At 41.1% G+C, this 16,422-nt stretch overlaps 1 protein-coding gene and 1 long non-coding RNA gene across 3 annotated transcripts; both read right to left on the bottom strand.

The window, feature by feature from the left end:
- Nucleotides 1-1,007: 1,007 nt before the first annotated feature.
- LOC123730821 (uncharacterized) lies at nt 1,008-4,672 on the bottom strand. Its single transcript, XR_006762264.1, has 3 exons — nt 4,570-4,672; nt 1,955-2,085; nt 1,008-1,753 (listed from the first exon to the last, which is right to left on the bottom strand). It is a non-coding gene; the product is annotated as an uncharacterized lncRNA (long non-coding RNA).
- A 411-nt stretch (nt 4,673-5,083) lies between these two features.
- LOC106600058 (contactin-6) lies at nt 5,084-9,465 on the bottom strand. Of its 2 annotated transcripts, none has more exons than XM_045708894.1 (11): nt 9,082-9,465; nt 8,458-8,802; nt 8,077-8,307; nt 7,585-7,950; nt 7,244-7,473; nt 6,641-6,904; nt 6,248-6,338; nt 6,043-6,082; nt 5,669-5,749; nt 5,411-5,491; nt 5,084-5,225 (listed from the first exon to the last, which is right to left on the bottom strand). In XM_045708894.1, exons 1-6 carry the CDS (start codon nt 9,134-9,136, stop codon nt 6,857-6,859), a joined length of 1,275 nt encoding a protein of 424 aa, XP_045564850.1. In that variant the 5' UTR covers nt 9,137-9,465; the 3' UTR covers nt 5,084-5,225; nt 5,411-5,491; nt 5,669-5,749; nt 6,043-6,082; nt 6,248-6,338; nt 6,641-6,856. The 2 variants fall into 2 exon arrangements, with proteins under 2 accessions (XP_045564850.1, XP_045564853.1); XM_045708897.1 differs by having other exon boundaries at nt 5,090-5,225; nt 8,077-8,295; nt 9,082-9,452.
- Between the last annotated feature and the right edge of the window lie 6,957 nt (nt 9,466-16,422).

Raw genomic sequence — 16,422 nt, forward strand, 5'->3', positions numbered from 1 at the left:
AAAAACACCAAAAGAAAGATGCCCAGTGTCCCTGCTCATCTGCGTGAACGTGCCTTAGGCATGCTGCAAGGAGGCATGAGGACTGCAGATGTGGCCAGGGCAATAAATTGCAATGTCCGTACTGTGAGACGCCTAAGACATCGCTACAGGGAGACAGGACAGACAGCTGATCGTCCTCGCAGTGGTAGACCACGTGTAACAACACCTGCACAGGATCGGTACATCCAAACATCACACCTGTGGGAGAGGTACAGGATGGCAACAACAACTGCCCGAGTTACACCAGGAATGCACAATCCCTATTTCAGTGCTCAGACTGTCCTCAATAGGCTGAGAGAGGCTGGACTGAGGGCTTGCAGGCCTGTTGTAAGGCAGGTCCTCACCAGACATCACCGGCAACAACGTCGCCTATGGGCACAAACCCACCGTCGCTGGACCAGACAGGACTGGCTCTTCACTGACAAGTCGCGGTTTTGTCTCACCGGGGGTGATGGTCGGATTTGCTTTTATCGTTGAAGGAATGAGTGTTACACCGAGGCCTGTACTCTGGAGCGGGATCGATTTGGAGGTGGAGGGACCGTCATGGTCTGGGGCGGTGTGTCACAGCATCATAGGACTGAGCTTGTTGTCATTGCAGGCATTCTCAAAGCTGTGCGTTACAGGGAAGACATCCTCCCTCATGTGGTACCCTTCCTGCAGGCTCATCCTGACATGACCCTCCAGCATGACAATGCCACCAGCCATACTGCTCGTTCTGTGTGTGATTTCCTGCAAGACAGGAATGTCAGTGTTCTGCCATGGCCAACGAAGAGCCCGGATCTCAATCCCATTGAGCACATCTGGGACCTTTTGGATCGGAGGGTGAGGGCTAGGGCCATTCCCACCAAAAATGTCCGGGAACTTGCAGGTGCCTTGGTGGAAGAGTGGGGTAATATCTCACAGCAAGAACTGGAAAGTCTGGTGCAGTCCATGCGGAGGAGATGCACTGCAGTATTCAATGCAGCTGGTGGCCACTCCAGATACTGACTGTTACTTTTGATCTTCACCCCCACTTTGATCAGGGACACATTATTCCATTTCTGTTAGTCACATGACTGTGGAACTTGTTCAGTTTATGTCTCTGTTGTTGAATCTTGTTATGTTCATACAAATATTTACACGTTAAGTTTGCTGAAAATAAACGCAGTTGACAGTGAGAGGACGTTTCTTTTTTTGCTGAGCTTGCATACACAGTTAAACACATGATACAACAGATGTCAGCCCCCTTAGTGTTTACAACATGGTCATCATAGAGGAGGTTCACTGGGCAAAGATCCCTTCAAGGTTCTAATGATGATGTAATTTCCATGTTTTACAGCTCAGGCCGAGAGAGAGGGAAATCAGAGTTGCACTCCTCTTCACTTTGATTGACACTTCACACGCTCATTATATATGTCTAGTGTTCCGTCTGGGATCTGTGGTCTGTGCCAGAGGACTACAAACAGGGTGACACCCCCCCAAACCCCCTGTTCCCTTTTAAAGTAGGGACAAAGTCCCTCATCCTCTTCCTTAATCTTCATCATTCTCCTCCCTCTCTCATATCCAGTCACTGCGTGGTGGACAGGGTTGTCATGGTGGACAGGGTTGACATGGTTTCCTGTCTCTTCCTCTCTGGTCCGGCTTGTGTTTGAAGCGACAATTGTCACCATAGAAACAGCCGGTGGTCCTCCAGAAGAAACACTCGTCACCATTGATGGGAGCCATCCTCCTGGTCCTGGGAGAGAGAGAGACAAACAGTATGAAAACACAAACACCTGCACCTGTGCTCCTGCTTCCTCCTTCCATCACTTTGTACATTTCCAAAGTTTAAATGAGATGATTGGTAACACTTTAGAATAACTCATAATTAACCATTATAAATGCTTATATATGTTGATAAATGATAGTTGATGTTTTGACAGACAGATGTCCTTACCCTGTGGAGGCGTACTGGGAGGCTGAGGTGTTAAGGCCTATAGGGTTGGTCCTCTGAGGAGAGGGATGGGTTCCCTGTATCTAGTGGTCTGGGTACCTGATCACCAGCCTGGTGCTCTCCAGCTCCATCCCCTGGACAGGAGCACAAAATAGCAGCCACAATCAAAATACATACAATGGAACCAATGGCATTGAATAGGGTTTTATTACCGGCACAAAGCTTGTTTTTCCTTTGCAGCCTGATATTACTTGTACTTTTCGTTGTACTTTTCTCTCTGTGTTGGACAATGGTGATACTATTTATGTGCAAGACTCAAGCTCTACACTGAAGGCTCTTGACTCATGCAGAGATGTCTAACTCACCATTGTGATCTCTACAGTGCTGTCAGGTGGACATCAGCAGCAACACGCAAGCTCAAACACTGGTACATTCTCATTCAGAAGACCTTTTAAGAAAACGGTTGTTTTGTCTATCATCTCTTCTAAAATGAAATAAGAACACATTCAAATCTCAATCTTGTTTTATGCTAACAGTCCCGAAATCTGTTGACATGGTGCTGTTGAGGCTACTTTAGACCTTCATCACAAAACAATCTGTTTTAGTGGATAACCTCAGAGAACATGTCCACAGCCTGAGAGTACTGGCCATGCTTATACAGCTGAATATCCTTCTCTGGAGGAGCACACACACAAAGGGTTAAACCAGGGTCATTTTAGAGAATATAAATAATAATTCTGAGGTCAATGAGAAAACTAAGTAACACTGCCTCTGTGTGTGTAATCAAACCGTCATCAAGATTGTATTCATTGAATCAGCTGTGTAGTGCTTGGGCAAAAAACCTAAATGTGCACCCCGTGGGGTCCCCAGAACCGAGTTTAGGAAACGATAGCCCAGCCACTCGTGGTTATGTGGTTCAATGGTGACATCATGTGTCTAATAGGCAGAAATACAAGAAACAAGAGCTGAGAGGGTATAGTTATGAATCAATGTATTAATAGTTGATCAAATAGTCAATGTATTTATTATCGTCATCTTATTTACAACATGGCGCTTGTACTGTATTGACACTGAACCACAATGTAAAAAACTGCAAATGTTTAAATGTATGTAATGTACTGATGAAAAAAAAGCAATATCATGACACTGAACAATATAGTATTAGTTAATATTATCATCAACAGCAACAGAAACTTGGCCTAAGGGCTAAAAATATTAAAAAACTGTTATCAATATTATCCATATTAGTTGCTGAGGAAAGTAGGACTATCGATATTATAAATAATCTGTAAATAGCAACATCCCATAGAAAAAGATCAGCAACACAATCTTAAACTATAGATACAGTTGAATTCGGAAGTTTACATACACTTAGGTTGGAGTCATTAAAACTCATTTTTCAACCACTACACAAATTTCTTGTTATCTAACTAGTTTTGGCAAGTCGGATAGGACATCTACTTTGAGCATGACACAAGTCATTTTTCCAACAATTGTTCACAGACAGATTATTTCACTTATAATTCACTGTATGACAATATCAGTGGGTCAGACGTTTACATACACTATGTTGACTGTGCCTTTAAACAGTTTGGAAAGTTCCAGAAAATGATGTCATGGCTTTAGAAGCTTCTGATAGGCTAATTGACATAATTTGAGTCAATTGGAGTTGTACCTGTGGATGTATTTCAAGGCCTACCTTCAAACTCAGTGCCTCATTGCTTGACAACATGGGAAAATCAAAGGAAATCAGACAAGACCTCAGAAAAAGAATTGTAGACCTCCACAAGTCTGGTTCATCCTTGGGAGCAATTCCCACAAGCCTGAAGGTACCACGTTCATCTGTACAAACAATAGTATGCAAGTATAAACACCATGGGACCACGCAGCCGTCATACCGCTCAGGAAGGAGACAGGTTCTGTCTCCTAGAGATGAACGTACTTTGGTGCGAAAAGTGCAAATCAATCCCAGAACAACAGCAAAGGACCTTGTGAAGATGCTGTAGGAAACAGTTACAAAAGTATCTATATCCACAGTAAAACGAGTCCTATATCGACATAACCTGAAAGGCTGCTCAGCAAGGAAGAAGCCACTGCTCCAAACCGCCATAAAAAAGCCAAACTACGGCCTGCAACTGCACATGGGGGCAAAGATCGTACTTTTTGGAGAAATGTCCTCTGGTCTGATTACACAACAATAGAACTGTTTGGCCATAATGACCATCGTTATGTTTGGATGAAAAAGGGGGATGCTTGCAAGGCGAAGAACACCATCCCAACCGTGAAGCACGGGGGTGGCAGCATCATGTTATGGGGGTGCTTTGCTGCAGGAGGGACTGGTGCACTTCACAAAATAGATGGCATCATGAGGAGGAAAATTATGTGGATATATTGAAGCAACATCTCAAGACATCAGTCAGGAAGTTAAAGCTTGGTCGCAAAATGGGTCTTCCAAATTGACAATGACCACAAGCATACTTCCAAAGTTGTGGCAAAATGGCTTAAAGACAACAAAGTCAAGGTATTGGAGTGGCCATCACAAAGCCCTGACCTTAATCCTATCGAACATTTGTGGGCAGAACTGAAAAAAGCGTGTGCGAGCAAGGAGGCCTACAAACCTGACTCATTTACACCAGCTCTGTCAGGAGGAATGGGCCAAAATTCACCCAATGTATTGTGGGAAGCTTGTGGAAGGCTACCTGAAACATTTGACCCAAGTTAAACAATTTAAAGACAATGCTACCAAATACTAATTGAGTGTATGTAAACTTCTGACCCACTGGGAATGTGATGAAAGAAATAAAGCTGAAATAAATCAATCTCTCTACTATTATTCTGACATTTCACATTCTTAAAATAAAGTGGTGACCCTAACTGACCTAAGACAGGGAATATTTACTAGGACTAAATGTCAGGAATTGTGAAAAACTGAGTTAAAATGTATTTGGCTAAGGTGAATGTAAACTTCTGACTTCAACTGTAGTAAACAGATTGGTGCACAAGTAAGGTAAGCCATTTATATAATCAAAAAATATGAAAATGGAAAAATCCCATAGAAAAAAAGCAGAAGCATAACCCATCCCATTTATCATTAATATACATGCTTATCATAAATTCCAGCATTAACTCAAAAAGCTAAAGTTCATGGTCTGGAAAACATAATAGATATGATAGCAAGAGAATAGAGGAGTGAGGCCTAGCTTTAGCTTGGAACTGTAGCTCTTCAGTCCAGGTCCTGTGGGGATTGTCTTCAGTGGGAGAGTCCCCTCACATTCTGAAAGAAGACATTCTGATTTAGCATTCCTTCTTTGGACACACACACACACACACACACACACACACACACACACACACACACACACACACACACACACACACACACACACACACACACACACACACACACACACACACACACACACACACACAAACAGTCAAAATGAACTATAAGAGACTTACTGCCAGGGTGTCATACTCTGGTGACCTGGTCTTCATGTTCAGAGGTGTGTACATGTCACTGTTAGGGTCAGGATGGACATTCTGTGGACAGAAAGAGAGAGAGCATGAGAGAGAAAGATAGAGAGGGGGAGAGGGAGGGAGAGAGGAAATGCATGAGTTCTTTGAGACAGCAGTCTTTCCATAATTTTCTCTGTACACATCCATGTGTAAAACACAAACACATTCACAGACAATAAAAATTAATTATATGAGACTGACTGCCAGAGTGTCGTAGTCAGGGGACATGGTCCTCATGTTCAGAGCTGTGTACGTGTCACTGTTACAGTCAGGACGGACACTCTGTGTAGAGAGAGAGAGAGAGAGAGAGGTAACAATGAAAATAGTATGAAAGAGACTGTCGTGACACAGTAAATTAATTGTGGCAGGTGTGAAGGTGGTTGGGTCCCCTCTGGGTGCACGTTTTGGTTATTGCCCTAACACCACACAGTTTAATCAAATAATCAAAGCTTGATGATTTGTTGGTTTATTGAATCAGCTGTGTAGTGCTAGGGCAAAAAACAAAACGTGCACCCAAACGAGAGGGGGGCCACAGGACCGATTTTGGGAAACCCTGGTGTAACTGATGGAATAACCTGTGTGTCTGCTGTGGCATCACTTCCACCTGTGGATCTCCTGTAAAGAGGAACAAAGTGATTTCTGCTCTCTACTGACCTCTAGTGGAAGTTGACATGTTACAAATACAATTTTGAACATTAATTCATTAATTAACAAACGAATGAAAAGAGTAAATAACAAATCACAGTGCTAACAATCATAAAAATATGCATTTTAACTCACCTGAACCACATGAGTCCAGAGAGACAGAGGATGAGAACCAGAACAATCACTATGATTCCTACAGCTGCAGTCATAACTGAGGTCTGTTTCACTATAATAGAATATAGATTTACATTTACATTTACGTAATTTAGCAGACGCTCTTATCCAGAGCGACTTACAAATTGGTGCATTCACATTAGATGACATGAGTGCATATTATTATAAACTGAAAATGAATATACGGCAATACAGGACATTAATGCAATACAATACTTGTATATATAAGCCTTTAAGCATGTATGTATAGTTGTAAACAAACATGTACCAAGGCAAACTAGAAGAAGATTACCTTAAAACATAATTGCTTATTGAACACCTTTTTGTTTTGAAGTATTGAAGATGTAACTTTACCTGCTACAATGATCATCAGAGCTGTAGAGTTATTAGATGCTATTGTATTCTCAGCCTCACAGTAATATTCTCCTCTGTCCTCAGAGATGATGTTAGTGATGCTGTAACTCTGTCCTGATGCTTTTGGTGAGGCTACATTCTTCTTGTACCAGGTGTATTTGTCCACAGGTGGGTTGGCATCACTGCTGCAGGTCAGTGTCACTGAACTGCCCTCCACTATTTCACCAGAGGGACTGACTGACACTGAGGTGTTCTTTGGAGCATCTAGTAAAGCAGAATTTGTCAGAGGGTTAGGACAATTGTATACTAGCTCAAATGACGTCATGTGTAAAATAAATTATATCTAAATTCAGAGGGCTATCACTTACAAAAAACATGAACAAGTATACATTTGGAGATACTTTAGGACCGGAGTGTCTACTAAACTATTCTTCAAGTGTTTGAGGTACTGAACATTCTAACTATAGACATGCATACATCTATGACATTGTCTGTAATTTCTATGTAATGATGAATATTGATAGATAAAGCAGTAATACCCTTCTCATTCATATTAAATTATTGATACTTGCTAAGTAGAATACTAGTTTAATTCATACTCACACACTGCAGGAGAGGGGAAGTCCTCGTGGTGTTTTCAGCACAGGAGTAACTATCCGCAGAATGACCCAACACTACTAAGTTATTACTAGAGTGTTGTTGGGAAGTGGGCTCATCTAGACGTTGTCCGTTCTTATACCAGATGTAGGTGGGGTTGTCCGTCAGAGTACAGGTGGTGCTACAGGTCAGTGTCTTCTGTCCCTCTGCAGCAGGAGTCACCTTCACCTGCAGACCTGAAACAATATGTATAAAACCACATACACCTCTGTGTTAACAGGATGGTTCATTTATTTTCTCCTGTAATTCAATATGATTTACAGTTGTATCATACAGTGTAGTATTACCTGTGACAGACAGAGTTGTTCCTGGGAAACTATGACCCCATTCAAAGTTTGGAGTTTTAAAAGCGAAGCGATACTCAGCTGAGTCCTCCTCTCTCAAATCTGAGATTCTCAGGGAGGAGGGACCTTCATATGTTTCACTCTCTCTTCCAGTGTACTCCACACGACCTGCATACCCTGGGTCTCTGGTTAGGTCCTCAGGTGTCAACTTATTAGTCCAACTAGCACTCCGTTTAGGACTAAACCAAAGTGATGATTTGACTCTATTATACCCAACATAAGTACAGGATATGTCCACTGTTGACCCCTTCAAGACACAGATTCTCCTCTTGGTGTAAGTTACTCTGTTGCAGTCCTGACCCTGAACACCTGAAACACAGTGACATAACAAGAGGACAACTGGATTGTATTCTCAGTTCTTCCTAGAAATGCAAAAAGTTCTCAAATGACAAAGTGAAGCCAACACACAGTATAATGTATTAAATTCACACTCACACACTGCAGGAGAGTGGAGATCCTCCTGGCCTTTTACAGCACAGGAATAACCATCAATGTAGTTGCTGGAGACTGAGCTTTTGTACTGGGGTGAGGTGCTTTCATCTAGATGTTGTCCGTTCTTGTACCAGATGTAGGTGGGGTTGTCAGTCAGAGTACAGGTGGTGCTACAGGTCAGTGTCTTATCCTGATGTCCACCAGTCACCTTCACCCGAAGACCTGGAGAAAAAACTATATCACTGTAAATCCCTTTATCACTGACTTATCACTCTAATACAAAGATGGAAGAAATACAGTGTTATACAGACTACTATACATACACACGACAACAATTGTCCAGAACTAATTGGAATTCAAAAGAAAAGCTATTTGTTACTGTACCTGTGACAGACAGAGTGACTCCAGGACTTCCAGTATATGTCCCTCCTTCCTGATCTGTTAATAATCTGAACCAGTACGTAGATGAGTCTCTCTCTCTCAGGTCTTTGATTCTCAGGGTACAGTCTTTCTCCTTATCCCCATGATACTCCACATGACCTGCATATTCTGGGTCCTGTCCTAGATATTCAGGTTCTACACCAGTCTCCCATTTAGTGAACCAGAGGGTTGTTGTGACTGTACCACTGGGATATGTGTAAGAGCAGGTCAGGTCAACTGTTGACCCCCTCAAGGCACAGATACTCTGAGGGGTGTATGTCACACTCCAGCCATCCTGACCCATTACAACTGAAACCCACAGTCACACAACACAAGGGTATCACAATTAAGCCAAAATGGCTCACAAAAGCAGAAGGTTGTGTCCACATTTTGTTGCCATAGTTGCTGAGTTGAGTGTGAATGGAAACCACAGATAAGCATCTCTCAATGAGGAGTGAAAGACAACTATATAAAGTGAAGTAGATACGCCAAACAGAACAGCAGAATAACATTATGACTCTTAACCTTTTAGACATGTTTGTAAATTGAAACACAGGGCAACTAAAACAGTTATGAAAGGGACCATACCTGCCACAGACCAGAAAAAGACCACCAACACACTTCCTGCTTTTCTCAAAGCCATTGTTGCGTCTCCCACCCTGCAGTCTTAGAAACATAAACAACAACTCACTAGCTGGTGAAATACAACATACATCATCATCATCAACAACAATCACTTCCTGAACAGATCTGTAGATCTGCTGTACTGTTAACACATTTTTCCACCTTGATTGTTCTGAAGCTGTTTTATTCTCAAAACCCCAAATATAGGATGATAAACGTTCAATTCTCTACGGTCCTTCAAGTTGTACAGCAGCCTAAAGACTGACCACCAGGTTCAATGATAACTCCTATCCCCAAGCTATGAGGATAAACAGCAAGTGACTCACACACCGACATACGCACTCACGAACACACACACATACATACACACACACACACACACACACACACACACACACACACACACACACACACTACAGCGTTACACTGAGCATGTCGTGTTCCACCTGGTTAATCATCTCATCCCGATGTAACTCTATTTCCTGATTTGCATTGTTGGTTAAGGGCTTGTAAGTAAGCATTTCACGGTAAGGTTGTATTTGGCGCATGTGACAAATAACATTTGATTTGATTAGATCAGCACTCCTACACTGACACTTATTGAATACTGGCCCTGATGTAACAACCAAAACACAGCTCAAAACATAACAAGAAGTAAAGGATACATTACCCTCAAGTCTATGACTTATGACTAAATACAAATAACTAAAAACAATATTTCAAGATATTGTCAAGAGTACTAACAGAGTGAAGTGAAGGGGAGAGGTCTGTACTGTAAGTCAACTTACTAACAGTGCATGGGAGTACTGTGGTTCATACATATTCAAAGTAGTCAGGGCACAGGTAGGTGATGCAGAACTATCCTTCCTCCTTAAGACATTAACATGTATAATTACCAGACCAGCACATCAGAAAGGGGAGGTTAGTGTATAAGAGTGGGTCATACACTTCCAAATGATAGACCTTACACTTCTTTAAATACAGAACCATGTAAACCATTTGTTCACTATTCAATTTGAAATGTTTATAATAACTTAGAGGGGCAAGGCAACACATTCTGAGTTCTATATGTAACAAGTCAAAGTTTAATTTACATGTGGTCAGTTCCATGATATCATTCATTCTATTCTACTAATCAATTCAATGTACACTCCTCCTCACCTACGAAAGTGTCCAGTGTTCTAGACCTCTCCCTACTGGCATCTCAATATTACGGCACCATCTTAATAATAATTTCCTTAATAATGTTTGGCTAAAAACAACATAACAAACTGGAAACAAATCACAAAAAAATTGTGAAACACAAGACTGGCTAGCCTATATGTAAATAGCCCATCCAACTACCTCATCCCCACACTGTTATCTATTTTTGTTCCTTTGCACCCCAGTATCTCTACTTGTACATTCATCTTCTGCACATCTATAAATCCAGTGTTTAATTTCTGTATTGTAATTATTTCGCCACTATGGCAGATTTATTGCCTTACCTTCATTATCCTACCTCATTTGCACACAGTGTATATAGACTTTTTCTACTGTATTATTAACTGTATGTTTGTTTATTCCATGTGTAACTCTGTGTTGTTGTTTGTGTTGCACTGCTTTGCTTTATCTTGGCCAGGTCACAGTTGTAAATGAGAACTTGTTCTCAACTAGCCTACCTGGTTAAATAAAGGTTAAATAAAAAATAAAATATATATAAAAAAATTGACAAAGTCACATTTAAGGATAAAAACACTGATGTCTGCAGTAGTATAACTTGCCACTATTGTATGTGATGTATGTGGCAGGGACTCTAGACAATCACAGATTATAAATGGAAAACCAGCCACATCGCGGACACCGACGTCTTGCTACCTGAGAAGCTAAACACCTTCTTCGCCAGCTTTGAGGATATCTCAGTGTCGCCGACACGGGCCGCTCCCAAAGACTATGAGCTCTCATTCTACGTGGCCGACGTGAGTAAGAGATTTAAGAATTTTAACCCTCACAAGGCTGCTGGCCCAGACGGTATCCCTAGCCGGGTCCTCAGAGCATGCACAGTTCAGCTGGCTTTACGGACGTATTCAATCTATCCCTATCCCAGTCTGCTGCCTCAACTTGCTTCAAGATGTCCATCATTGTTCTTGTACCCAAGAAAGCGAAGGTAACTGAACTAAATGACTATCGCCCCATAGCACTCACTTCTGTCATCATTAAGTACTTTGAGAGGCTAGTTAAGGATCACATCACCTCAAACTTACCTGACACCCTGGACTCACTGCAATTCACATACCGCCCCAATAAATCCACGGATGATGCAATAGCCATCGCATTGCACACTGCCCTATACCATCTGGACAAGAGGAATAACTCTGTAAGAATGCTGTTCATTGACTACAGCTCAGCCTTCAATGCCATAGTACCCTCCAAGCTCATCGTTAAGCTCGGGGCCCTGGATCTGAACCCCGCCCTGTTCCACTGGGTCCTGAACATCCTGATGGGCCGCCCCCAGGTTGTGAAGGTAGGAAACAACACCTCTACTATGCTGATCCTCAACACAGGGGCCCCACAAGGATGCTTGCTCAGCCCCCTCCTGTGCTCCCTGTTCACCCATGACTGTGTGGCCACGCACGCCTCCAACTCAATCAACAAGTTTGCAGATGACACAACAGCCTACAGGGAAGAGGTGAGGGCCCTGGCGGAGTGGTGCTAGGAAAACAACCTCTCCCTCAACGTCAACAAAATGAAGGAGCTGAACGTGGACTTCAGGATACAGCAGAGGGAGCACACCCCAAACCATATTGATGGGGCTGCAGTGGAGAAGGTGAAATCCTTCAAATTCCTCGGTGTACACATCACTGACAATCTGAAATGGTCCACCCACACAGACAGTGTTGTGAAGAAGGCGCACCAGGTCCTCTTTAACCTCAGGAGGCTGAAGAAATGTGGCTTGTCCCCTAAGACCCTCACAAACTTTTACAGATGCACCATTGAGAGCATCCTGTTGGGCTGTCATCACCGCCTGGTATGGCAACTGTACCATCCGCAACTGCAGGTCTCTACAGAGGGTGGTGCGATCAGCCCAACGCATCACCGGGAGCACACTGAATGCCCTTCAGGACATCTACACCACCTAGTGTCACAGGACGAAAAATATAGGCAAAGACCTCAGCCACTCGAGCAACGGCCTGTTCACCCCACTATCATCTAGAAGGCGAGGTCATTACAGGTGCATCAAAGCTGGGACCGAGAGATGGAAAAACAGCTTCTATCTCAAGGCCATCAGACTGTTAAATAGCAATCAGTAGCCGGCATCCACCCAGTATCTTGCCCTGAACTTAGTCACTGTCACTAGCCGGCTGCCACCCGGTTACTCAATCCTGCAACATAGGCTGTTGCCGTATGCTAATAGACATGGAACACTGGACACTTTAATAACGTAACACTGGTTAATTTAATAACAGAACACTGGTCACTTTAATAATGGAACACTGGTCACATTAACAACGGAACGAAGGTCTCTTTAATAATGGAACAGTGGTCACTTTAATAACGGAACACTGGTCATTTTAATAACGGAACACTGGTCACTTTAATAACGGAACACTGGTCACTTTAATAAAGTAACACTGGTCACTTTAGTAACATAACACTGGTCAATTTAATAACGGAACACTGGTCACTTTAATAACGGAACACTGGTCACTTTAATAAAGTAACACTGGTCACTTTAATAATTTAACACTGGTCACTTTAATAATGTAACACTGGTGACTTTAATAATGTAACAATGGTCACTTTAATAACGGAACACTGGTCACTTTAATAATGGAACACTGGTCACTTTAAAATTGTAACACTGGTCACTTTAATAACGGAACACTGGTCACTTTAATAACGTAACACTGGTCACTTTAATAACGGAACACTGGTCACTTTAATACCGGAACCAAGGTCACTTTAATAATGGAACACAGGTCACTTTAATAACGGAACACTGGTCACTTTAATAAAGTAACACTGGTCACTTTAGTAACATAACACTGGTCACTTTAATAACGGAACACTGGTCACTTTAATAAAGTAACACTGGTCACTTTAATAATTTAACACTGGTCACTTTAATAACGGAACACTGGTGACTTTAATAACGTAACACTGGTCACTTTAATAACGGAACACTGGTCACTTTAATAATGGAACACTGGTCACTTTAATAATGGAACACTGGTTACATTAAAAACGTAACACTGGTCACTTTAATAATGGAACACTGGTCACTTTAATATTGTAACACTGGTCACTTTAATAACGGAACACTGGTCACTTTAATAACGGAACACTGGTCACTTTAATAACGGAACACTGGTCACTTTAATAATGGAACACTGGTCACTTTAAAAACGTAACACTGGTCACTTTAATAATGGAACACTGGTCACTTTAATAAAGTAACACTGGTCACTTTAATAAAGTAACGCTGGTCACTTTAATAAAGTAACACTGGTCACTTTAATAAAGTAACACTGGTCACTTTAATAATTGAACACTGGTCACTTTAATAATGGAACACTGGTCACTTTAATAAAGTAACACTGGTCACTTTAATAAAGTAACGCTGGTCACTTTAATAAAGTAACACTGGTCACTTTAATAACGGAACACTGGTCACTTTAATAATGGAACACTGGTCACTTTAAAAAAATGTACACACGTTTCAGCCATTTCATATGTAAATACTGTAGTCTACTCAAGTCCATCCTATTCAACTATTGCTGTACATAAACTATTCTATATATTTATACTCCGGAAAACGACATTGCTTGTCCTGATATTTCAATATTTCTTAATTCCATTACTTTACTTTTAGGTTTTTATGTATTGTTGTGTATTGTTAGATGCTACTGCACTGTTGGAGCTAAGAAAAAAGCATTTTGCTACACCGACAATAAGATCTGCTAAACGTGTATGCGACCATTAACATTTGATTTGATAATCTTCTGTTACAATCCTGACCCTTCTGTACTGGTAGTAGCATTAGTTAGCAGAGGAATCAGTATCATCATCACCATTGCCTGCTGTATTGACTGCTGCTGTTCATATACTGTATAGTCTAATGTAGCCTGTTATCCATATATAGTCTAATGTAGCCTGTTATCCATATATAGACTAATGTAGCCTGTTAACCATATATAGTCTAATGTAGCCTGTTATTCATATATAGTCTAATGTAGCCTGTTATCCATATATAGTCTATTGTAGCCTGTTATCCAAATATATCTAATAGCCTGTTCTACATATATAGTCTAATGTAGCCTGCTATCCATATATAGTCTAATGTAGCCTGTTATCCATAAATAGTCTAATGTAGCCTGTTATCCATATATAGACTAATGTAGCCTGTTAACCATATATAGTCTAATGTAGCCTGTTATTCATATATAGTCTAATGTAGCCTGTTATCCATATATAGTCTATTGTAGCCTGTTATCCAAATATAGTCTAAAATAGCCTGTTCTCCATATATAGACTAATGTAGCATGTTATCCAAATATAGTCTAATGTAGCCTGTTATCCATAAATAGTCTAATGTTGTCTTTTATCCATATATATAATGTAGCCTGTTATCCATATATAGTCTAATGTAGCCTGCAGTCCATATATCGTCTAATGTAGCCTGCAGTCCATATATCGTCTAATATAGCCTGTCATCCATATATAGTCTAATGTAGCCTGTTATCCATATATAGTCTAATGTAGCCTGCAGTCCATATATCGTCTAATGTAGCCTGTTATCCATATATAGTCTAATGTAGCCTGTTATCCATATATAGTCTAATGTAGCCTGTTATCCATATATATTATAATGTTGTCTGTTATCCACATATAGTCTAATGTAGCATGTTATCCACATATAGTCTAATGTAGACTGTTATCCATATATAGTCTAACGTTGTCTGTTATCCACATATAGTCTAATGTAGCCTGTTATGCATATATAATCTAATGGTGTCTGTTTTCCATATATAATTTAATGTTGCCTGTTATCTATAGTGCATTTGTAAAGTATTCAGTCCCCTTGACTTTTTCCACATTTTGTTATGCTAAAGCCTTATTCAAAAATGTATCAAATAAAATATCAATCTCATCCATCCACACACAGTAACCCATAATGACAAAGCAAAAACAGGTTCAGAATTTTTTGCAAATGTATCAAAAATACAAAACAGAAATACCTTATTTCATAAGTTTTCAGACCCTTTGCTATGAGACTCGAAATTGAGACCAGCTGCGTCCTGTTTCCATTGATCATCTTTGAGATGTTTTTACAACTTAATTGGAGTTCAACTATGGTAAATTCAAATGGTTGGACATGATTTGAAAAGGCACACACCTGTCTATATAAGGTCCCACAGTTAACAGTGCATGTCAGAGCACAGAGTCAGGGAAGGGTATCAAAACATTTCTGCAGCATTGAAGGTCCCCAAGAACACAGTGGTGTCCATCATTCTTAAATGGAAGAAGTTTAGAACCACCAAGACTGTTCCTAGAGCTGGCAGCCCGGCGAAACTGAGCAATTGGGGGAGAATGGCCTTGGTCAGGGTGACCAAGAACCCAATGGTCACTCTGACAGAGCTCCAGAGTTTCTCTGTGGAGATGGGAGAACCTTCAAGAAGGACAAACATCTCTGCAGCACTCAGACAGACAGACAGCTATATGCATGTCAGGGTTCACTTTGGGTCCATTGTTCTGAAGATCAGTGAGCTGAAGACGTCTCTTTCACACAAACACACACTGGAAATTCAGAGCAGCTTGCCTTGGCCTTGGCATAATGACAGCTCACTGTTGTCTGTTGTTTCTAGCTAGCTAATGTTGATAGCTAAATGTTAGCTTGTGAGCTAGCTAGTTAGCTAAGTATGGGGTCTTGCTGTAATTCAGCGGCAGCACTTCGTATTGTTCACAATCCAGTCCATTCAGAGTTGCTGTGTGATGCACAAAAATGCTTGTTTTATTGCTGAATAACATCAGCTTCATGTAGCTAACAAGCTAGCTGAGTCCATTAGTTTGCTCAATTCAAACACCAGTTCAACATAAGTCCCAATAACACAGTATTTTTAACTGCTTGACTGTTTTATTCTATATATCTTTTTGAAATGTTCTACATTCTATTTTGTATATTTTTATCGGACTAGCAGGGACATATGAAGCCTGGAAGCTGCAGTAATGTTGAGATGCCAGTAGGGAGAGCTCTAGTCTAGAACACTGGAACCAAAGATACTCCCCTTTCATCTGTTCTGGAACCTTCAGTACCAGCTGATGAAG

This window comes from Salmo salar, chromosome ssa02, assembly GCF_905237065.1.
Source record: "Salmo salar chromosome ssa02, Ssal_v3.1, whole genome shotgun sequence".
Taxonomy (NCBI): domain Eukaryota; kingdom Metazoa; phylum Chordata; class Actinopteri; order Salmoniformes; family Salmonidae; genus Salmo; species Salmo salar.